Source organism: Oncorhynchus nerka, linkage group LG9a (genome assembly GCF_034236695.1).
Source record: "Oncorhynchus nerka isolate Pitt River linkage group LG9a, Oner_Uvic_2.0, whole genome shotgun sequence".
NCBI lineage: Eukaryota > Metazoa > Chordata > Actinopteri > Salmoniformes > Salmonidae > Oncorhynchus > Oncorhynchus nerka.
The window spans coordinates 1,015,885-1,041,724 of NC_088404.1; the positions used below are offsets into that span (position 1 = coordinate 1,015,885).

At 46.8% G+C, this 25,840-nt stretch overlaps 1 protein-coding gene across 1 annotated transcript in view; it reads right to left on the reverse strand.

Moving 5' to 3' along the window:
• Positions 1 to 215: 215 nt before the first annotated feature.
• The window catches only part of hexa (hexosaminidase A (alpha polypeptide)), a 64,247-nt gene continuing 38,622 nt past the window's right edge, over positions 216 to 25,840 (reverse strand). Inside the window, exons 8-14 of the mRNA XM_065022177.1 lie at positions 23,978 to 24,158; positions 20,427 to 20,513; positions 19,642 to 19,714; positions 15,311 to 15,491; positions 11,454 to 11,544; positions 11,062 to 11,169; positions 216 to 618 (exon numbers count right to left, since the gene is read on the reverse strand). Coding sequence (XP_064878249.1) covers positions 555 to 618; positions 11,062 to 11,169; positions 11,454 to 11,544; positions 15,311 to 15,491; positions 19,642 to 19,714; positions 20,427 to 20,513; positions 23,978 to 24,158 — 785 coding nt within the window. The 3' untranslated portion in view covers positions 216 to 554. The remainder of the gene's footprint in view (positions 619 to 11,061; positions 11,170 to 11,453; positions 11,545 to 15,310; positions 15,492 to 19,641; positions 19,715 to 20,426; positions 20,514 to 23,977; positions 24,159 to 25,840) is intronic.

Sequence of the window (25,840 nt, forward strand, 5' to 3'; positions counted from 1 at the left end):
TCCTATCATTGTTAATTATCATCATGTTGCCTGGTTACAACATTCCTATGGTCTGTTAGCTGATGACTGTCCTATCATTGTTAATTATCATCATGTTGCCTGGTTACATTATTATTGTCTGTCAGCTGAATGCAAATGGCCGTCCTATCATTGTTAATTATCATCCGTTGTTTCCTTGATGATGTAGAACACATAACTAGAGAGTGGGCCAGACATTAAAATAAAAACAACTTTTAATAATTGTATTCGAAAGTGCAACGGCAAACATACAGTATTTATATCGGTAATTTGTTTTGGACAAACAAATGTGATATACAAAACAGAACATTGATTGTATTCAAAAGTGAAACAGCAAACATAATTATGCAGGTGATTAAAAACAACCCTCATTATATTTAAAAATACAACTGCAAAACTGTTATTCATTACCACAGTAAAAAATATATATATAATCTGGTGCTGCAAAATTCTGTCTTGTGCTCCTTACTTTCTGTGGTACCAATGAAGAAAAGTCCATTTAAAGCCCTGACTGTTGACACACAACCAGCCATGTTTCAGATACCCTGATACTCATGTCTGCAGTGACCCACAAACAGAGGCTCTGCCTGGATACCGCGCCTGGAGAGAGAGGGAGAAGATATGGAAAGGGAGAGAGGAGAGAGGGAGAAGAGGTGGAAAGGGAGAGAGGAGAGAGGGAGGAGAAGAGGTGGAAAGGGAGAGAAGAGAGAGGGAGGAGAAGAGATGGAAAGGGAGAGAGGAGAGAGGGAGAAGATATGGAAAGGGAGAGAGGAGAGAGGGAGAAGAGGTGGAAAGGGAGAGAGGAGAGAGGGAGAAGAGGTGGAAAGGGAGAGAGGAGAGAGGGAGAAGATATGGAAAGGGAGAGAGGAGAGAGGGAGAAGAGGTGGAAAGGGAGAGAAGAGAGAGGGAGAAGAGGTGGAAAGGGAGAGAGGAGACAGGGAGAAGAGGTGGAAAGGGAGAGAGGAGAGAGGGAGAAGAGGTGGAAAGGGAGAGAGGAGAGAGGGAGAAGATGTGGAAAGGGAGAGAGGAGAGAGGGAGAAGATATGGAAAGGGAGAGAGGAGAGAGGGAGAAGAGGTGGAAAGGGAGAGAAGAGAGAGGGAGGAGAGGTGGAAAGGGAGAGAGGAGAGAGGGAGAAGATATGGAAAGGGAGAGAGGAGAGAGGGAGAAGAGGTGGAAAGGGAGAGAAGAGAGAGGGAGAAGAGGTGGAAAGGGAGAGAGGAGAGAGGGAGAAGAGGTGGAAAGGGAGAGAAGAGAGAGGGAGGAGAGGTGGAAAGGGAGAGAGGAGAGAGGGAGAAGATATGGAAAGGGAGAGAGGAGAGAGGGAGAAGAGGTGGAAAGGGAGAGAAGAGAGAGGGAGAAGAGGTGGAAAGGGAGAGAGGAGAGAGGGAGAAGAGGTGGAAAGGGAGAGAAGAGAGAGGGAGGAAAAGAGATGGAAAGGGAGATTTAGTTGCCTTAATGACTATTACAAAACAGCTAGTACTGTATTGTGTCTGTATGACTAAACACATTTGATAAACATCTTGTGTAGCCTACTTTGATTAACATCTTACTTTACTCAAAGTAACGTAACCCCGAAACAGTGTCTGGGCAGAGGAGACTACGGCTGCAGTCAACTCAAAGTAGACAGCCCTAAACCCTCAGCCCTTGAATGACTTTTTAAATCATCCCATCTGAGTGTACCTTAAAATGGCCCTTTCCCAAGCTAGGGAGAATGCTGATCAGATATGCAAAAATCTTAAAGTTGAGCTTAAAAACAAGCAACCTAAAGCTATTGATGTACCTCGCAGGCTAATGTAGCTAGCTAGCACTCCTGTCAGGTAGCTATATACAGTTACCTATAGCTGGCTAGCTAGTTTTATAATTAGGTCACTTATTCCAATACATTTCAGAATTCGTGAAGCTTTGTGAAGCTAGCTATGTTTTAATGACACCTCCATACGAGACTAAGCCAATTTGAGTGCGATTCCCATTTGACAACGCTAAAATCAATGTCCTCTATATATATTTTTTAGCATATAATTTTGCTAAAAATATGTGATATGTGAGTCAATATATAATTTTGACTCACCTATCGAAAATGTAGCCATGTTGATTAAATTTGACACTTCCACCAGAGTTCGACACGTGACTACAGTTTGCATTGAACCCACAAGTGATCAACTCGCTCCCTCAAGCTAAACCGAGGGCCTGCAGAGGCAACGTTAGTGAATTAGATCTCCACGTAAGATGGCAATCAAACTGCATCCAGTTTTGATAGGGGAAGTGGCTAGAGTGAGGCCCGAGGGGGTAAGTAACACTGAAACATGCATGAGAGCATCAGCTGTTCTGGACAACTCTGATCACACTCTCTGCAGCCGATGTGAGTAATCTTTAAACAGGTAAACATTCAGCTGACCAATTGGCAGTGTCTTCACTGACATGTTCAACCTCTCCCTGTCTGAGTCTGTAATACCAACATGTTTCAAGCAGACCGCCCTAGTACTGTGCCCAAGAACACGAAGGTAACCTGCCTAAATGACTACGGACCCGTAGCACTCACGTCTGTAGCCATGAAAAGCTTTGAAACACTGGTCATGGCTCACATCAAATCCATCATCCCAGAAACCCTAGACCCACTCCAATTTGCATACCGCACCAACAGATCCACAGATGATGCAATCTCAATCGCACTACCCTTTCTCACCTGGACAAAAGGAACACCTATGTGAGAATGCTATTCATTGACAACAGCTCAGCATTCAACACTATAGTGCCCTGGGACTAAACACCTCCCTCTGCAACTGGATCCTGGACTTCCTGACGGGCCGCCCCCAGGTGGTAAGGGTAGGTAACAACGCATCTGCCACACTGATCCTCAAAACGGGGGCCCCTCATGGGTGCGTGCTCAGTCCCCTCCTGTACTCACTGTTCACTCATAACTGCACGGCCAGGCACGACTCCAACACCATCATTAAGTTTGCTGATGACACAACAGTGGTAGGCCTGATCACCAACAACGACGAGACAGCCTATAGGGAGGAGGTCAACGGGATCAAGACTAAGGAGTTGATTGTGGACTACAGGAAAAGGAAGACCAAGCACACCCCCATTCTCATCGACAGGGCTGTAGTGGAACAGGTTGAGAGCTTCAAGTTCCTTGGTGTCCACATTACCAACAAACTAACTTGGTCCAAGAACAGCAAGACAGTCGTGAAGAGGGCACGACAAAAACCCCTTCCCCCTCAGGAGACTGAAAAGATTTGGCATGGGTCCTCAGATCCTCAAAAGGTTCTACAGCTGCACCATCAAGAGCATCCTGATGGGTTGCATCACTGCCTGGTATGGCAACTGCTCGGCCTGCAAGGAACTACAGAGGGTAGTGCATACTGCCAAGTACATCACCGGGGCCAAGCTTCCTGCCATCCAGGACCTCTATACCAGGATGTGTCAGAGGAAGGCCCTAAAAATTGTCAGACTCCAGCCACCCTAGTCATAGACTGTTCTCTCTGCTACCGCACGGCAAGCGGTACTGGAGCACCAAGTCTAGGTCCAAGAGGCTTCTAAACAGCTTCTACCCCCCAAGCCATAAAACTCCAGAACATCTAATCAAATGGCTACCCAGACTATTTGCACCCCCCCCCCCCCCCCTCTATGCATAGTCACTTTAATAACTCTACCTACATGTACATATTACCTCGACTAACCGATGCCCCCGCACATTGACTCTGTACCGTAATACCCTGTATATAGCCTCCACATTGACTCTGTACCGTAATACCCTGTATATAGCCTCCACATTGACTCTGTACCGGTACCCCCTGTATATAGCCTCCACATTGACTCTGTACCGTAACACCCTGTATATAGCCTCCACATTGACTCTGTACCGGTACCCCCTGTATATAGCCTCCACATTGACTCTGTACCGGTACCCCCTGTATATAGCCCCCACATTGACTCTGTACCGTAACACCCTGTATATAGCCTCCACATTGACTCTGTACCGTAATACCCTGTATATAGCCTCCACATTGACTCTGTACCGTAACACCCTGTATATAGCCTCCACATTGACTCTGTACAGGTACCCCCTGTATATAGCCTCCACATTGACTCTGTACCGTAACACCCTGTATATAGCCTCCACATTGACTCTGTAACGTAACACCCTGTATATAGCCTCCACATTGACTCTGTACCGTAATACCCTGTATATAGCCTCCACATTGACTCTGTACCGTAACACCCTGTATATAGCCTCCACATTGACTCTGTACCGGTACCCCCTGTATATAGCCTCCACATTGACTCTGTACCGGTACCCCCTGTATATAGCCCCCACATTGACTCTGTACCGTAACACCCTGTATATAGCCTCCACATTGACTCTGTACCGTAATACCCTGTATATAGCCTCCACATTGACTCTGTACCGTAACACCCTGTATATAGCCTCCACATTGACTCTGTACAGGTACCCCCTGTATATAGCCTCCACATTGACTCTGTACCGTAACACCCTGTATATAGCCTCCACATTGACTCTGTACCGTAACACCCTGTATATAGCCTCCACATTGACTCTGTACCGTAATACCCTGTATATAGCCTCCACATTGACTCTGTACCGGTACCCCCTGTATATAGCCTCCACATTGACACTGTACCGTAACACCCTGTATACATCCTCCACATTGACTCTGTACCAGTACCCCCTGTATATAGCCTCCACATAGACTCTGTACCGTAATACCCTGTATATAGCCTCCACAATGACTCTGTACCGGTACCCCCTGTATATAGCCTCCACATTGAATCTGTACCAGTACCCCCTGTATATAGCCTCCACATTGACTCTGTACTGGTACCCCCTGTATATAGCCTCCACATTGACTCTGTACTGGTACCCCCTGTATATAGCCTCCACATTGACTCTGTACCGGTACCCCCTGTATATAGCCTCCACATTGAATCTGTACCAGTACCCCCTGTATATAGCCTCCACATTGACTCTGTACCAGTACCCCTGTATATAGCCTCCACATTGACTCTGTACTGTATATAGCCTCCACATTGACAATACCCTGTATATAGCCTCCACATTGACTCTGTACCGTAACACCCTGTATATAGCCTCCACATTGACTCTGTACCGTAATACCCTGTATATAGCCTCCACATTGACTCTGTACCGTAACACCCTGTATATAGCCTCCACATTGACTCTGTACCAGTACCCCCTGTATATAGCCTCCACATTGACTCTGTACCGTAATACCCTGTATATAGCCTCCACATTGACTCTGTACCGTAACACCCTGTATATAGCCTCCACATTGACTCTGTACCAGTACCCCTGTATATAGCCTCCACATTGACTCTGTACCGTAATACCCTGTATATAGCCTCCACATTGACTCTGTACCGTAACACCCTGTATATAGCCTCCACATTGACTCTGTACCAGTACCCCTGTATATAGCCTCCACATTGACTCTGTACCGTAATACCCTGTATATAGCCTCCACATTGACTCTGTACCCCTGTATATAGCCTCCAATACCCTGTATATAGCCTCCACATTGACTCTGTACCGGTACCCCTGTATATAGCCTCCACATTGACTCTGTACCGTATAACACCCTGTATATAGCCTCCACATTGACTCTGTACCGTAATACCCTGTATATAGCCTCCACATTGACTCTGTACCGGTACCCCCTGTATATAGCCTCCACATTGACTCTGTACCGGTACCCCCTGTATATAGCCTCCACATTGACTCTGTACCGGTACCCCCTGTATATTGCCTCCACATTGACTCTGTACCGGTACCCCCTGTATATAGCCTCCACATTGACTCTGTACTGGTACCCCCTGTATATAGCCTCCACATTGACACATTGACTCTGTACTGGTACCCCCTGTATATAGCCTCCACATTGACACATTGAATCTGTACCGGTACCCCCTGTATTTAGCTCCGCTATTGTTATTTACTGCTGCTCTTTAATTATTTGCTATTCTTATCTCTTACTTTTTTGGGGGATATTTTCTTAAAACTGCATTGTTGGTTAAGGGCTTGTAAGTAAGCATTTCACTGTAAGGTCTACAGCTGTTGTATTCGGTGCATGTGACAAAGGATGAATAACGACTCTCCTCTCTAGCCCGGTTAGCTAGCATGATGAATAAACGCCTCTCCTCTCTAGCCCAGTTAGCTAGCATGATGAATAACGCCTCTCCTCTCTAGCCCAGTTAGCTAGCATGATGAATAACGACTCTCCTCTCTAGCCCAGTTAGCTAGCTAGCATGATGAATAACATTGACTCTCCTACCCCCTCTAGCCCAGGTAGCTAGCATGATGAATAACTCTGTACTGGTACCCCCTCTCTAGCCCAGTTAGCTAGCATGATGAATAACGCCTCTCCTCTCTAGCCCAGGTAGCTAGCATGATGAATAACGCCTCTCCTCTCTAGCCCAGGTAGCTAGCATGATGAATAACGCCTCTCCTCTCTAGCCCAGGTAGCTAGCATGATGAATAACGCCTCTCCTCTCTAGCCCAGTTAGCTAGCATGATGAATAACGCCTCTCCTCTCTAGCCCAGTTAGTTAGCATGATGAATAACGACTCTCCTCTCTAGCCCAGTTAGGTAGCATGATGAATAACGACTCTCCTCTCTAGCCCAGTTAGCTAGCATGATGAATAACGCCTCTCCTCTCTAGCCCAGGTAGCTAGCATGATGAATAACGCCTCTCCTCTCTAGCCCAGTTAGGTAGCTAGCATGATGAATAATGCCTCTCCTCTCTAGCCCAGTTAGGTAGCTAGCATGATGAATAACGCCTCTCCTCTCTAGCCCAGGTAGCTAGCATGATGAATAACACCTCTCCTCTCTAGCCCAGTTAGCTAGCATGATGAATAACGACTCTCCTCTCTAGCCCAGTTAGCTAGCTAGCATGATGAATAACGACTCTCCTCTCTAGCCCAGGTAGCTAGCATGATGAATAACGCCTCTCCTCTCTAGCCCAGGTAGCTAGCATGATGAATAACGCCTCTCCTCTCTAGCCCAGTTAGGTAGCTAGCATGATGAATAATGCCTCTCCTCTCTAGCCCAGTTAGGTAGCTAGCATGATGAATAACGCCTCTCCTCTCTAGCCCAGTTAGGTAGCTAGCATGATGAATAACGCCTCTCCTCTCTAGCCCAGGTAGCTAGCATGATGAATAACACCTCTCCTCTCTAGCCCAGTTAGCTAGCATGATGAATAACGCCTCTCCTCTCTAGCCCAGTTAGCTAGCATGATGAATAACGACTCTCCTCTCTAGCCCAGTTAGGTAGCATGATGAATAACGCCTCTCCTCTCTAGCCCAGGTAGCTAGCATGATGAATAACGCCTCTCCTCTCTAGCCCAGTTAGGTAGCTAGCATGATGAATAATGCCTCTCCTCTCTAGCCCAGTTAGGTAGCTAGCATGATGAATAACGCCTCTCCTCTCTAGCCCAGTTAGGTAGCTAGCATGATGAATAACGCCTCTCCTCTCTAGCCCAGGTAGCTAGCATGATGAATAACACCTCTCCTCTCTAGCCCAGTTAGCTAGCATGATGAATAACGCCTCTCCTCTCTAGCCCAGTTAGGTAGCATGATGAATAACACCTCTCCTCTCTAGCCCAGTTAGGTAGCATGATGAATAACACCTCTCCTCTCTAGCCCAGGTAGCTAGCATGATGAATAACACCTCTCCTCTCTAGCCCAGTTAGGTAGCATGATGAATAACACCTCTCCTCTCTAGCCCAGTTAGGTAGCATGATGAATAACGCCTCTCCTCTCTAGCCCAGGTAGCTAGCATGATGAATAACACCTCTCCTCTCTAGCCCAGTTAGCTAGCATGATGAATAACACCTCTCCTCTCTAGCCCAGGTAGCTAGCATGATGAATAACACCTCTCCTCTCTAGCCCAGTTAGCTAGCATGATGAATAACGCCTCTCCTCTCTAGCCCAGTTAGGTAGCATGATGAATAACACCTCTCCTCTCTAGCCCAGTTAGGTAGCATGATGAATAACACCTCTCCTCTCTAGCCCAGGTAGCTAGCATGATGAATAACACCTCTCCTCTCTAGCCCAGTTAGGTAGCATGATGAATAACACCTCTCCTCTCTAGCCCAGTTAGGTAGCATGATGAATAACGCCTCTCCTCTCTAGCCCAGGTAGCTAGCATGATGAATAACACCTCTCCTCTCTAGCCCAGTTAGCTAGCATGATGAATAACACCTCTCCTCTCTAGCCCAGTTAGGTAGCATGATGAATAACGCCTCTCCTCTCTAGCCCAGGTAGCTAGCATGATGAATAACACCTCTCCTCTCTAGCCCAGTTAGGTAGCATGATGAATAACGCCTCTCCTCTCTAGCCCAGGTAGCTAGCATGATGAATAACACCTCTCCTCTCTAGCCCAGTTAGCTAGCATGATGAATAACGCCTCTCCTCTCTAGCCCAGGTAGCTAGCATGATGAATAACACCTCTCCTCTCTAGCCCAGTTAGGTAGCATGATGAATAACGCCTCTCCTCTCTAGCCCAGGTAGCTAGCATGATGAATAACACCTCTCCTCTCTAGCCCAGTTAGGTAGCATGATGAATAACACCTCTCCTCTCTAGCCCAGTTAGGTAGCATGATGAATAACGCCTCTCCTCTCTAGCCCAGTTAGGTAGCATGATGAATAACACCTCTCCTCTCTAGCCCAGTTAGGTAGCATGATGAATAACACCTCTCCTCTCTAGCCCAGGTAGCTAGCATGATGAATAACACCTCTCCTCTCTAGCCCAGTTAGGTAGCATGATGAATAACACCTCTCCTCTCTAGCCCAGTTAGGTAGCATGATGAATAACGCCTCTCCTCTCTAGCCCAGGTAGCTAGCATGATGAATAACACCTCTCCTCTCTAGCCCAGTTAGCTAGCATGATGAATAACACCTCTCCTCTCTAGCCCAGTTAGGTAGCATGATGAATAACGCCTCTCCTCTCTAGCCCAGGTAGCTAGCATGATGAATAACACCTCTCCTCTCTAGCCCAGTTAGGTAGCATGATGAATAACACCTCTCCTCTCTAGCCCAGGTAGCTAGCATGATGAATAACACCTCTCCTCTCTAGCCCAGGTAGCTAGCATGATGAATAACACCTCTCCTCTCTAGCCCAGTTAGGTAGCATGATGAATAACGCCTCTCCTCTCTAGCCCAGTTAGCTAGCATGATGAATAACGCCTCTCCTCTCTAGCCCAGGTAGCTAGCATGATGAATAACACCTCTCCTCTCTAGCCCAGTTAGGTAGCATGATGAATAACGCCTCTCCTCTCTAGCCCAGGTAGCTAGCATGATGAATAACACCTCCCCTCTCTAGCCCAGGTAGCTAGCATGATGAATAACACCTCTCCTCTCTAGCCCAGGTAGCTAGCATGATGAATAACGCCTCTCCTCTCTAGCCCAGGTAGCTAGCATGATGAATAACACCTCTCCTCTCTAGCCCAGTTAGGTAGCATGCATTTCCCCAATTCACAGCTCTGCAAGGATTATATTGTCAAAATACAAATGTAACACCTATTTAATGCCATCACGCCAGGTATATACTTCCAAAAAAGGTCTAAATAAAAATGGACAAACAACCCAAAAAACGTCTTGTTTGGAAATAACGTATTGTTATTGAATAAGTGCGCATGCGTCCAATCCACCTCTTCTGCACCTGGCAGTAATGAGTGATTTTATTGGACGTCCCAGGGACATCATGTACCCAAACATATCAGGGGACACAACGTGAGGATGGCTGAGGGGAGGTCTACAGGGGTGCAAGGCCACTCAACCATAAATCGGAGAATGTAGCATTTTCAAACACCTGAACAGCTTTTTCCAGCAATCTATAGCCATAATCATTATGCTTAATCCAAAGTAATATATATCTCTAACCATACCTCTCGAGCTGACTGTATCCTCCCGACTGGTGGCTCTTTTGTAAAGAAATTAAATATGCTTCTCGTCATCTATGCTAAAATATGTGAAAAGGATTGAAAGGAATAGAAGTCTTATTCAGTGCATTAGTTATTGCTTGCTTTTGTAAAGTCTACCAACCTTGCTACTCTAACTTGATTGATAGGCTGACATGGTTTCTTGGTATCTAGTTATGAGGATGGGAGATAGGTTCCCAATCTGGGCTAGTGTAACCGATGTGAAATGGCTAGCTAATAGCGTTTCAATCAGTGACGTCACTCGCTCTGAGACCTTGAAGTAGTTGTTCCCCTTTGCTCTGCAAGGGCCGCGGCTTTTGTGGAGCGATGCTTCGTGGGTGTCAGTTGTTGACGTATGCAGAGGGTCCCTGGTTCGAGCCCAGGTTGGGGCGAGGAGAGGGACGGAAGCTATATTGTTACACTAGCTAACTGGGCTAAAGACAACTTCGTAAAATTGCTAGGTGGATACTGGTATCACAGAGAAACACATTGAAATACATTTTTAAACATGACAAATGAGGAGGCACGTGCCCCCTATAGGAATGATGCCTCTGGAGGCGTCTAAGAGGATTTGGAGTATGGATTGTACACGATGGGCGCATCAGAGACATCTGTGGCGTTGTGTTGTGTGACAAAACTGCACATTTTAGAGTGACCTTTTATTGTCCCCAGCACAAGGTGCTCCTGTGTAATGATCATGCTGTTTAATCAGCTTCTTGAAATGCCACCAGTCAGGTGGATTGATTCTCTTGGCAAAGGAGAAATGCTCACTAACAGGGATGTAACTCATTTGTGCAAAACAATTGAGAGAAATCAGCTTTTAGAACGTATGGAACATTTCTGGGATCTTTTATTTTTTCAACTCATGAAACATGGGACCAACACTTCACATGTTGCGTTTATATTTTTGTTCGGTGTAGATTTTCATTTAGATTTCTTTAAAGTAACTGAAGTAAATAAAGATACTCTACATTTGGTGTGTAACCATATAGTTTGACATTATAACGCTTGCAGAGCTGTCTAATGGGGAAACGTATACAGGCTAGCTGGGAGGAGAGGCATCATATTAATATAACCCTGTACCTCAGTAGCCTGCAGCGGAAGTCCACGAGGCGAGGGAAGGCGTCGATCACACTGGAGGTCATCCTCTCATCACTCCACAATCGCTCTCCAGCAGCACTCGCCCTCGGCCTGCACACACACACCTTCTGTTACTGTATTTAGATTCTTGCCTGTTATTATTTCTGTTTGAAAAATGTCCCTAGGGGCCCTGGTCAGAAGTAGTGTACTATATAGGGAATAGGGTTCTATAGGGCCCTGGTCAACAGTAGTGCACTATATATAGGGAATAGGGTTCTATAGGGCCCTGGTCAACAGTAGTGTACTATACAGGGAATAGGGTTCTATAGGGCCCTGGTCAACAGTAGTGTACTATACAGGGAATAGGGTTATATTTGGGACTCTTTTCTATTTACCAGAGACGAGGAGAGAGGTTGGTAGCATCAACATACTCTCCCCACATGCAGACCTCTCCACCAATCACCAGTTTCTTCTGCTGCTCTGTACCTGTGGAGGTAAAGTACATAGGATAGTACATACTGCACCTGCCCACAACAACACAGCACATCACCACAACACGGCACAACACGTCAAAACGTCATGGCACGACAACAAAACGTCATGGCGCGACAACAAAACGTCATGGCGCGACAACAAAACGTCATGGCGCGACAACAAAACGTCATGGCACGACAACAAAACGTCATGGCACGACAACAAAACGTCATGGCACGACAACAAAACGTCATGGCGCGACAACAAAACGTCATGGCGCGACAACAAAACGTCATGGCGCGCGACAACAAAACGTCATGGCGCGACAACAAAACGTCATGGCGCGCGACAACAAAACGTCATGGCGCGCGACAACAAAACGTCATGGCACGACAACAAAACGTCATGGCGCGACAACAAAACGTCATGGCGCGACAACAAAACGTCATGGCGCGCGACAACAAAACGTCATGGCACGACAACAAAACGTCACACACACATACATACTATTTCAGCCACACCCGTTGTTGACAGGTGTATAATATCGAGCACACGGCCATGCAATCTCCATAGACAAACATTGGCAGTAGAATGGTCTTACTGAAGAGTTTAGTGACTTTCAACGTGGCACCGTAATAGGGTGTCACTTTTCCAACAAATCAGTTCATCATATTTCTGCCCTACTAGAATTACCCCGGTCAAAACGTAAATGTTGTTATTGTGAAGTAAAAACGTCAAGGAGCAACAACACCCCCCCTCCCCCTGAAAAGATTTAGATGCACTACTGTTCCACTGGAGGTCATAAGGTGAATGCACCAATTTGTAAGTCGCTCTGGATAAGAGCGTCTGCTAAATGACTTAAATGTAAATGTAATGTAAATGCAACAACGGCTCAGCAGCAAAGTGGAAGACCACACAAGCTCACAGAACGGGACCGCCCAGTTCAGTCATTCAGTCATCATTCAGTTTAAGTGCGTAGCACATAAAACTCGTCTGTCCTCGGTTACCAGACTCACTACCGAGTTAGAAACTGCCTCTGGAAGCAACGTCAGCATAAGAACTGTTTGTCGGGAACTTCATGAAATGGGTTTCCATGGCTGAGCAGCCGCACACAAGCCTAAGATCACCATGCGCAATGCCAAGTGTCGACTTCAGTGGTGTAAAGCTCGCTGCCATGAGAGCAGTGGAAATGCGTTCTCTGGAGTAATGAATCACACTTCACCATCTGGCAGTCCGACAGATGAATCTGGGTGCGGCGGATGCCAGGAGAACTTTACCTGCTGGAATGCATAGAGTCAACTGTAAAGTTTGTTGGGAGGAGGTTCAGGCTGGGCCCCTTAGTTCCAGTGAAGGGAAATGTTAATGCTACAACATACAATGACATTCTAGACGATTCTGTGCTTCCAACTTCGTGGCAACAGGTTGGAGAAGGTCCTTTCCTGTTTCAGCATGACAATGCCCCCGTGCACAAAGCAAGGTCCATACAGAAATGGTTTGTTGAGATCGGTGTGAAAGAACCCAGTCGAAAACCTTTAGGATGAATTGGAATGCAGACTGCGAGCCAGGCCTAATTGCCCAACATGAGTGCCCGACCTCACTAATGCTCTTGTGGCTGAATGGAAGCAAGTCCCTGCAGCAATGTTCCAAAATCTAGTGGAAAGCCTTCACAGAAGAGTGGGGGCTGTTATAGCAGCAATGTTCCAACATCTAGTGGAAAGCCTTCCCAGAAGAGTGGGGGCTGTTATAGCAGCAATGTTCCTACATCTAGTGGAAAGCCTTCCCAGAAGAGTGGAGGCTGTTATAGCGGCAATGTTCCTACATCTAGTGGAAAGCCTTCCCAGAAGAGTGGAGGCTGTTATAGCAGCAATGTTCCTACATCTAGTAGAAAGCCTTCCCAGAAGAGTGGAGGCTATTATTTTTACTCCATGTGTAACTCTGTGTCGTTGTATGTGTCGAACTGCTTTGCTTTATCTTGGCCAGGTCGCAATTGTAAATGAGAACTTGTTCTCAACTTGCCTACCTGGTTAAATAAAGGTGAAATAAAATAAAAATTATAGCAGCAATGTTCCTACATCTAGTGGAAAGCATTCCCAGAAGAGTGGATGCTGTTATAGCAGCAAAGCGGGGGACCAACTCAATATTAATGGCTTCCCAGAAGAATGGAGGCTATTATAGCAGCAAAGGGGGACCAACTCAATATTAATGCCCATGATTTTGGAATGAGATGTTGGACCAGCTGGTGTCCACAGACTACATGACCAAAAGCGTACTTGTGCTATATTATATTACCCATAGACCTTTAGACCAGTCTCCAACTATAATAATACCTATATTATATTACCCATAGACCTTTAGACCAGTCTCCTACTATATTAATACCTATATTATCCATAGACCAGTCTCCTACTATAATAATAACTATATTATATTACCCATAGACCAGTCTCCTACTATAATAATAACTATATTATATTACCCATAGACCTTTAGACCAGTCTCCTACTATAATAATACCTATATTACCCATAGACCAGTCTTCTACTATAATAATAACTATATTATATTACCCATAGACCAGTCTTCTACTATAATAATACCTATATTACCCATAGACCAGTCTCCTACTATAATAATACCTATATTATATTACCCATAGACGAGTCTCCTACTATAATAATACCTATATTACCCATAGACCAGTCTTCTACTATAATAATAACTATATTATATTACCCATAGACCAGTCTTCTACTATAATAATACCTATATTATCCATAGACCAGTCTCCTACTATATTAACACCTATATTACCCATAGACCAGTCTCCTACTATAATAATACCTATATTATATTACCCATAGACCAGTCTTCTACTATAATAATACCTATATTATATTACCCATAGACCAGTCTTCTACTATAATAATACCTATATTATATTACCCATAGACCAGTCTTCTACTATAATAATACCTATATTATATTACCCATAGACCAGTCTCCTACTATAATAATACCTATATTACCCATAGACCAGTCTCCTACTATAATAATACCTTTATTATCCATAGACCAGTCTCCTACTATAATAATACCTATATTATATTACCCATAGACCAGTCTCCTACTATAATAATACCTATATTATATTACCCATAGACCTTTAGACCAGTCTCCTACTATAATAATACCTATATTATCCATAGACCAGTCTCCTACTATAATAATACCTATATTACCCATAGACCAGTCTCCTACTATAATAATACCTATATTACCCATAGACCAGTCTCCTACTATAATAATACCTATATTATATTACCCATAGACCAGTCTTCTACTATAATAATACCTATATTACCCATAGACCAGTCTCCTACTATAATAATACCTATATTACCCATAGACCAGTCTCCTACTATAATAATACCTATATTATCCATAGACCAGTCTTCTACTATAATAATAACTATATTATATTACCCATAGACCAGTCTCCTACTATAATAATAATTATAGTCCTAGACTATATACAGTCCCAGGGAAGCCCTGCCCCAGCCCCAGTATGCTGCAGTAGTGGAGGCTGCTGGAGGAACAAATCAGAGGACGAGCCCATTGGCTGAAATTGAACAAATGGAAAGGTATCAATGTGTTTTCCGTTTTACTGTATTTGTTACCTTTTGAACACATCGATTTGATACCGTTCCATTAATTTCATTCCCACCATTACATTAAACCTGTTCACCAATTTTAAAGTGACACCCGCTTCTGCACACACCAGTGAAGTTGAGTGGCTGTATGGTGTAGTATTTTTCCCAGTCCTGTCCGTAGTCGATGTGGTTGATGTACCAGGGGGCAGCCAGTATGACCCTGTACCCAGCCAGGGTGATGCTACTCAGCTCCTGTTGTATCTGACCAGGGCTCCCCTTCCAGATGTGGAGCACCGTGTCCACTGGGATCTGAGGTAGAAAACAAGTGCCATGTACACCGCCGTTCAAAAGTTTGGGGTCGCTTAGAAATGTCTTTGTTTTTTTTCAAGAAAATCACTTTTTTTTGTCCATTAAAATAACATCAAATTGATCAGAAATACAGTGTAGACATTGTTAATGTTGTAAATGACTATTGTAGCTGGAAACTGCAGATTTTTAATGGAATATCTACATAGGAGTACAGAGGCCCATTATCAGCAACCATCACTCCTGTGTTCCAATGACACGTTGTGTTGACTAATCCAAGTTTATCATTTTAAAAGGCTGATTGAACATTAGAAAACCATTTTGCAAATATTTTAGTACAGCTGACAACTGTTGTAATGATTAAAGAAGCAATAAAACTGGCCTTCTTTAGACTGGTATCTGGAGCATCAGCATTTGTGGATTTGATTACAGGCTCAAAATGGCCAGCAACAAAGACTTTTTCTGAAACTCGTCAGTCTCTTCTTGTTCTGAGAAATGAAGGCTATTCCATGCGAGAAATTGCCAAGAAACTGAAGCTCTCGTACAACATTGTGTCCTACTCCCGTCACAGAACAGCACAAACGGTCTCTAACCAGAATAGAAAGGGGAGTGGGAGGCCCCGGTGCACAGCTGAGCGAGAGGACAAGTACATTAGAGTGTTTAGTTTGAGAAACAGACACCTCACAAGTCCTCAACTGGCAGCTTCATTAAATAGTACCCGCAAAACACCAGTCTCAACGTCAACAGTGAAGAGGCGACTCCGGGAGTTCCTCTGTCCAGTGTCTGTGTTCTTTTGGCTAATAAAAATAATAGATTTAGATGGGCAGTCTGAGATATGGTTTTATCTTTGCAACTCTGCCTAGAAGGCCAGCATCCTCTTCACTGTTGACGTTGAGACTGGTCTCCTCTTTTTTTGTTTTGAAAATACTTGTAACAACAAAATAAAAAAGTATTTAATCCGGTGGGAACAATAACTACATCAGCCTGAGTGCTGGTCCATGGTTGACAACCACAAGTAGGGGAGAGTGGGGTAAGCTGAGACATTTTTTACATTCAGCATCACTCTGTCCAGGAAAATATAGTATTCTTTCTAACAAAGAGATCTACCTATATTTCAGGATGTGGTGTATCCCTGGAAATAAAATCAGAATTAATGTAAACATAAGTTTTGAAAACATACCTTGTCCAAAAAAAAGTGGTCTCTTGGTACAACACGGTACGTTGTACAGGGTGCATTGAGCTGCCTAAACATTTCTGTATTGGATTAAATATTACTACTGCCACCTTTAAAAACCATGCCCATCTTTATTTGCCAAACACTTTTTTAAAACACTTTTAACATAGGCCAGGTCCTGTTGTTACCTCATATCCCAGCGATAATGCCTACAACACGCTTGGTCAGAAAACATCTCAATTTGCTCAACTTGTCATTGGCTCAACTTACCCCAAGGCCATTGGCTCAACTTACCCCAAGGACATTGGCTCAACTTACCCCAAGGCCATTGGCTCAACTTACCCCAAGGCCATTGGCTCAACTTACCCCAAGGCCATTGGCTCAACTTACCCCAAGGCCATTGGCTTAACTTACCCCAAGGCAAACATGTTGATTATATTAGCCCACAGCTAGAAGGAAGCCTTTTCATTCTAGGTTTAGGACCTCATATTGAAGCTGATAGAGACCCCAACTGATGTATAGAACAATCTTACAATTATTTACTTTAGATACAAGAATCATGAAACCTGTAACACAATTGATTTGGTAAATGAATATGACTTGTTGAAAATCCGTTTTTTGGACCTAACTTGTTTACCACTTTTACCATGTGGTTTCTTCCTTCAGACTCCATGAAATGATCACCAATTCCTAAATATTTCCTAAAATAATTCATTTTGTGTATGGTTTCCTAGACACAAGGGTGGCTCAACTTACCCATAAGGCTCAGGTTTCCCCACTCTCCCCTATACATATTCCAACTAGACACACTATTCACTGCAAAGATAACTGATTGTGCAGATGGCTGCTTGCCGCTAAAACACGGTGTCGTTTTTCTGATCCTCGTGTGTTCATTTAATTTCATCCCTTTTAGGTCTGAGTGGATGACAATGAAAAACATATGATCACAGACATCTAATAGTTAACCGCACATAGCACTTTTCTTCACTGCAAACTGTCCCACTCCACACTACACTATTCACTCCACACTATTCACTCCACTCTATTCACTCCACTCTATTCACTCCACTCACCCCACTCTATTCACTATTCACCCCACTCTATTCACCCCACTCTATTCACTATTCACCCCACTCTATTCACTATTCACCCCACTCTATTCACTATTCACTCCACACTATTCACTCCACACTATTCACTCCACTCCACACTATTCACTCCACTACACTATTCACTCCACACTATTCACTCCACTCCACACTACACTATTCACTCCACACTATTCACTCCACTCCACTCTATTCACTCCACACTATTCACTCCACTCCACACTATTCACTCCACTCCACTCCACACTATTCACTCCACTCCACACTATTCACTCCACTCCACACTATTCACTCCACTCCACACTATTCACTCCACTCCACACTATTCACTCCACTCCACACTATTCACTCCACTCCACACTATTCACTCCACTCCACACTAGTCCCTATTCACCCCACTCTAGTCCCTATTCACCCCACTCTAGTCACTATTCACCCCACTCTAGTCACTATTCACCCCACTCTAGTCACTATTCACCCCACTCTATTCACCCTTCACCCCACTCTATTCACCCCACTCTATTCACCCTTCACCCCACTCTATTCACCCCACTCTATTCACCCCACTCTATTCACCATTCACCCCACTCTATTCACCCCACTCTATTCACCCCACTCTATTCACTATTCACCCCACTTTATTCACTATACCCACCCCACTCTATTCACCCCACTCTATTCACCCCACTCTATTCACTATACCCACCCCACTCTATCCACCCCACTCTATCCACTCCACTCTAGCCACTCCACCCACCCCACTCTATTCACCCCACTCTATCCACTCTATTCACCCCACTCTATCCACCCCACTCTATCCACTCCACCCACCCCACTCTATTCACCCCACTCCATTCACCCCACTTTATCCACCCCACCCCATCCACCCCACTCTATTCACTCCACCCACCCCACTCTATTCACCCCACTCTATCCACTCCATCCACCCCACTCTATCCACCCCACTCTATTCACCCCACTCCATTCACCCCACTTTATCCACTCCACCCACCCCACTCTATTCACTCCACCCACCCCACCCCATCCACCCCACTCTATTCACCCCATCCACCCCACTCTATCCACTCCACCCACCCCACTCTATCCACCCCACTCTATTCACCCCATCCACCCCACTCTATCCACTCCACCCACCCCACTCCATTCACCCCACTTTATCCACTCCACCCACCCCACTCTATTCACTCCACCCACCCCACCCCATCCACCCCACTCTATCCACTCCACCCACCCCACTCTATCCACCCCATCCACCCCACTCCATCCACCCCACTCAACACTATTCATACCGCACTGGCCACTCCACTCTGTTTCACTCCACACTAGTTAAGCGGTTCTAACCCTTGAAAGCGAGGGGCCAGACAGTATAGTATCTAGCCCAGTCATGAGTAGGTCCAGGCTGGTCTAGGTACCAAGGAGAGGCCAGGACGACCCTGAGGCCTGCCTTGGTCACCCTGCGGACTTCACACAGGTAGCACCCTCCCTTCCACACCTCCACCACTGACAGAGAGCTGCAACACAGCTGAAACACAACCAATCTGTAGAACCCTGCTCTAGCGCAGCAGGAGAAACCACCTACTGCATGAAGACCACCCTCAGTCTAGAGACAGCCACTGATGTTTTATCAAAATAGAAGGTAATATCACAGTGAGAGGACCCGGCACAGAGGACCCGGCACAGAGGACCCTAGTCAAATCATGGGTGTTTACATCAGGGTGATACAGGTAAGGACCATATGATCTGGGTGTTTACATTAGGGTGATACAGGTAAGGACCATATGATCTGGGTGTTTACATCAGGGTGATACAGGTAAGGACCATATGATCTGGGTGTTTACATTATACTTACTTTTTCATGGTAGTCAAACACGTCCTGCCAGACTATGGCTGTCTTGTTGAGTCCCTTAGTAATGTTCACCATACTGGAAGATACAAACACACAGACCTCTGTAGCATCCCCAACTTAAACCGTCCCACAGTTCCAGAGCAGCCCACCACTATGTCCCACAGTTCCAGAGCAGCCCACCACTATGTCCCACAGTTCCAGAGCAGCCCACCACTATGTCCCACAGTTCCAGAGCAGCCCACCACTATGTCCCACAGTTCCAGAGCAGCCCACCACTATGTCCCACAGTTCCAGAGCAGCCCACCACTATGTCCCACAGTTCCAGAGCAGCCCACCACTATGTCCCACAGTTCCAGAGCAGCCCACCACTATGTCCCACAGTTCCAGAGCAGCCCACCACTATGTCCCACAGTTCCAGAGCAGCCCACCACTATGTCCCACAGTTCCAGAGCAGCCCACCACTATGTCCCACAGTTCCAGAGCAGCCCACCACTATGTCCCACAGTTCCAGAGCAGCCCACCACTATGTCCCACAGTTCCAGAGCAGCCCACCACTATGTCCCACAGTTCCAGAGCAGCCCACCACTATGTCCCACAGTTCCAGAGCAGCCCACCACTATGTCCCACAGTTCCAGAGCAGCCCACCACTATGTCCCACAGTTCCAGAGCAGCCCACCACTATGTCCCACAGTTCCAGTTTCATTATCTTCTAAATAAATTGTGTCCATTTTTTAGGTGTATTTCTGCACCATACAGGTCTCCATTTTGAACCTTTTTTGTCCACTAACTTTTCCATGTAGTAGGATTCCAGTTTTGTGTAGTCAGTTCCAAACCCCATCTTCAGCATGAAGCCCCGGACATCAGGGTTGGACTTCCTGTGAGAAACAACACATTACAATATGATCATTCTCAGGTCAAGTACTGGGGTGTATTTATTCTTCCGATTCTGTTGCAAAAGGAACTAAAACACGAGTTTCTATTGGACAAATTCAGGTAAGTCCCTCCCTGTTTCGTTCCATTTGCCTTCCGTTTTCACAAAACATTTTGCAACAGACACGGCAGAATGAATACACCCTTGGAAGTTTGTGCAAGCTAATGTACAATACATCTGAAGGTTATGTATTCAAGCTATAGTACATCTGAAGGTTAGGTATTCAAGCTATAGTACATCTGAAGGTTATGTATTCAAGCTATAGTACATCTGAAGGTTATGTATTCAAGCTATAGTACATCTGAAAGTTATGTATTCAAGCTATAGTACATCTGAAGGTTATGTATTCAAGCTATAGTACATCTGAAGGTTATGTATTCAATGTGCCGCTTTATTATATGGACATACACCGAGAATTAACACCCCCATTCCTGCCCTCAGAACAGCCTCAATGTGTCGGGGCATGGACTCAGCAAGGTGTCCAAAGCGTTCAAAAGGGATGCAGGCCCATGCTGACTCCAATGCTTCTCACAGTTGTTCTCAAGTTGGCTGGGTGTCTTTTAGGTGGTGGACCATTCTTAAAATTAATACACATGGGAAACTGTTGAGCATGAAAAAACCCAGCAAATCAAGTTCTCAGATACTCAAACCGGTGCGCCTGGCACTACCATACCCCGTTCAAAAGCACCTACTACCATACCCCGTTCAAAAGCACCTACTACCATACCCCGTTCAAAGGCACCTACTACCATACCCCGTTCAAAGACACCTACTACCATACCATACTACCACCTACTACCATACCCTGTTCAAAGGTACCTACTACCATACCCCGTTCAAAGACACCTACTACCATACCATACTACCACCTACTACCATACCCCGTTCAAAGACACCTACTACCATACCATGTTCAAAGGCACCTACTACCATACCCTGTTCAAAGGCACCTACTACCATACCCCGTTCAAAGGCACCTACTACAATACCCCGTTCAAAGACACCTACTACCATACCATGTTCAAAGACACCTACTACCGTACCCCGTTCAAAGGCACCTACTACCGTACCCCGTTCAAAGGTACCTACTACCATACCCCGTTCAAAGGCACCTACTACCGTACCCCGTTCAAAGGCACCTACTACCGTACCCCGTTCAAAGACACCTACTACCATACCCCGTTCAAAGGCACCTACTACCGTACCCCGTTCAAAGGCACCTACTACCGTACCCCGTTCAAAGACACCTACTACCGTACCCCGTTCAAAGGCACCTACTACCGTACCCCGTTCAAAGGCACCTACTACCGTACCCCGTTCAAAGGTACCTATTACCATACCCCGTTCAAAGGCACCTACTACCATACCCCGTTCAAAGACACCTACTACCATACCATGTTCAAAGGCACCTACTACCATACCATGTTCAAAGGCACCTACTACCATACCCTGTTCAAAGGCACCTACTACCATACCCCGTTCAAAGGCACCTACTACCATACCCTGTTCAAAGACACCTACTACCGTACCCCGTCCAAAGGCACCTACTACCGTACCCTGTTCAAAGACACCTACTACCATACCATACTACCACCTACTACCATACCCTGTTCAAAGACACCTACTACCGTACCCCGTTCAAAGGCACCTACTACCATACCATACTACCACCTACTACCATACCCTGTTCAAAGACACCTACTACCATACCATACTACCACCTACTACCATACCCTGTTCAAAGGCACCTACTACCGTACCCCATTCAAAGGCACCTACTACCGTACCCCATTCAAAGACACCTACTACCGTACCCCGTTCAAAAGGTACCTACTACCGTACCCCTGTTCAAAGGTACCTACTACCGTACCCCTGTTCAAAGGTACCTACTACCGTACCCCTGTTCAAAGGTACCTACTACCGTACCCTGTTCAAAGGTACCTACTACCATACCCCGTTCAAAGGCACCTACTACCATACCCCGTTCAAAGGCACCTACTACCATACCCCGTTCAAAGGCACCTACTACCATACCCCGTTCAAAGGCACCTACTACCATACCCCGTTCAAAGGCACCTACTACCGTACCCCGTTCAAAGGCACCTACTACCGTACCCCGTTCAAAGGCACCTACTACCGTACCCTGTTCAAAGGTACCTACTACCATACCCCATTCAAAGGCACCTACTACCATACCCCGTTCAAAGACACCTACTACCATACCCTGTTCAAAGACACCTACTACCATACCCCATTCAAAGGCACCTACTACCGTACCCCGTTCAAAGGCACCTACTACCATACCCCGTTCAAAGACACCTACTACCATACCCCTGTTCAAAGGCACCTACTACCATACCCCGTTCAAAGGCACCTACTACCATACCCCGTTTAAAGACACCTACTACCATACCCTGTTCAAAGACACCTACTACCATACCCTGTTCAAAGACACCTACTACCGTACCCCGTTCAAAGGCACCTACTACCATACCCTGTTCAAAGACACCTACTACCATACCATACTACCACCTACTACCATACCCTGTTCAAAGACACCTACTACCGTACCCCGTTCAAAGGCACCTACTACCATACCATACTACCACCTACTACCGTACCCTGTTCAAAGACACCTACTACCATACCCCGTTCAAAGGCACCTACTACCATACCCTGTTCAAAGGTACCTACTACCATACCCCGTTCAAAGACACCTACTACCATACCCCGTTCAAAGGCACTGAAATGTCTTGTCTTGCCCATTCACCCTCTGAATGGCACAAATACACAATCCATGTCTCAATTGTCTCAAGGCTGAAGAATCCTTCTTTAACCCGTCTCCTCCCCTTCAGCTACACTGATTGAAGTGGATTTAACAAGTAACATAAATAAGGGATCATACCTTTCACCTGGTCAATCTGTCATGGAAAGAGCAGGGCTCTTAAGTGCTAGCGCACACACACGCGTACTGTACATTCTGATAATGTGATATGGTGGTACAATACATTTAGTATTGTAGATATGTAGTGGTGTAATATTGTTACATGATGTACTGTTTTATATTTTGTGTTATGTGTAAAGAAAGTGCCTCAATGTGTTTGGACGACAGGAAGAGTAGCTGCTGCATGGGCATGAACTAATGGTGATCCCTGATAAATACCAATACAAATGTTTCGTATAGTCAGTGTGTATTGACACATTGGAAGTTAGACCATACAAAGTAGATGTACTGTAACGGACAACCCTCTTCACATCTCTTGACAAAACAAACGGAACAGTAGCAACAATTATGTCCTCACAGCATCAAGAGATACACTACTTTTGGATATATATACACACTTTCTTCACTATTCAAAAAAAATGTCAACAGTTAATCAAGTTTGTATAGCCTTAACATCAACCTACCAGCAGGTGAAGTCTACCTCGTCCCCTCCCAGATGGACGTAAGAGTCAGGAAACACTGAGGTGACCTCTTTGAACAGGCGGGTCATGAACTGGTAGCTGGAGGAGTTGGCTGGGTTCACTGGACCGAACGTCCCGGAGGGAACTGTGCCCTTATAGCAGGGGGTCAGGAGACCGGGCTGTCCTGAGAAGAGAGGGGTCAGGGGGTTATGGGTGGGGAGAGAGGGGTCAGGTGACCGGGCTGTCCTGAGGAGAGAGGGGTCAGGGGGTTATGGGTGGGGAGAGAGGGGTCAGGAGACCGGGCTGTCCTGAGGAGAGAGGGGTCAGGGGTTATGGGTGGGGAGAGAGGGGTCAGGAGACCGGGCTGTCCTGAGGAGAGAGGGGTCAGGGGTTATGGGTGGGGAGAGAGGGGTCAGGAGACCGGGCTGTCCTGAGGAGAGAGGGGTCAGGGGGGGGTTATGGGTGTCCTGGGAGAGAGGGGTCAGGGGTTATAGGTGGGGGGGAGAGGGGTCAGGAGACCGGGCTGTCCTGAGGAGAGAGGGGTCAAGAGACCGGGCTGTCCTGAGAAGAGAGGGGTCAGGGGGTTATGGGTGGGGAGAGAGGGGTCAGGAGACCGGGCTGTCCTGAGGAGAGAGGGGTCAGGGTGTTATGTGTGGGGAGAGAGGGGTCAGGTGACCGGGCTGTCCTGAGGAGAGAGGGGTCAGGGGGGGTTATGGGTGGGGAGAGAGGGGTCAGGAGACCGGGCTGTCCTGAGGAGAGAGGGGTCAGGGGGTTATGGGTGGGGAGAGAGGGGTCAGGAGACCGGGCTGTCCTGAGGAGAGAGGGGTCAGGGGGTTATGGGTGGGGAGAGAGGGGTCAGGAGACTGGGCTGTCCTGAGGAGAGAGGGGTCAGGGGGTTATGGGTGGGGAGAGAGGGGTCAGGGAGACCGGGCTGTCCTGAGGGGGAGAGAGGGGTCAGGAGACTGGGCTGTCCTGAGGAGAGAGGGGTCAGGGGTTATGGGTGGGGAGAGAGGGGTCAGGGGGTTATGGGTGAGGAGAGAGGGGTCAGGAGACTGGGCTGTCCTGAGGAGAGAGGGGTCAGGGGGTTATGGGTGGGGAGAGAGGGGTCAGGAGACCGGGCTGTCCTGAGGAGAGAGGGGTCAGGGTGTTATGTGTGGGGAGAGAGGGGTCAGGTGACCGGGCTGTCCTGAGGAGAGAGGGGTCAGGGGGTTATGGGTGGGGAGAGAGGGGTCAGGAGACCGGGCTGTCCTGAGGAGAGAGGGGTCAGGGGGTTATGGGTGGGGAGAGAGGGGTCAGGAGACTGGGCTGTCCTGAGGAGAGAGGGGTCAGGGGGTTATGGGTGGGGGAGAGGGGTCAGGAGACCGGGCTGTCCTGAGGAGAGAGGGGTCAGGGGGTTGGGTGGGTGGGGAGAGAGGGGTCAGGAGACCGGGCTGTCCTGAGGAGAGAGGGGTCAGGGGGTTATGGGTGGGGAGAGAGGGGTCAGGAGACCGGGCTGTCCTGAGGAGAGAGGGGTCAGGGGGTTATGGGTGGGGAGAGAGGGGTCAGGAGACTGGGCTGTCCTGAGGAGAGAGGGGTCAGGGGGTTATGGGTGGGGAGAGAGGGGTCAGGAGACCGGGCTGTCCTGAGGAGAGAGGGGTCAGGAGACTGGGCTGTCCTGGGAGAGAGGGGTCAGGGGGTTATGGGTGGGGAGAGAGGGGTGGGTGGGGGTTATGGGTGAGGAGAGAGGGGTCAGGAGACTGGGCTGTCCTGAGGAGAGAGGGGTCAGGGGGTTATGGGTGGGGAGAGAGGGGTCAGGGGGTTATGGGTGGGGAGAGAGGGGTCAGGGGTTATGGGTGGGGAGAGAGGGGTCAGGGGGTTATGGGTGGG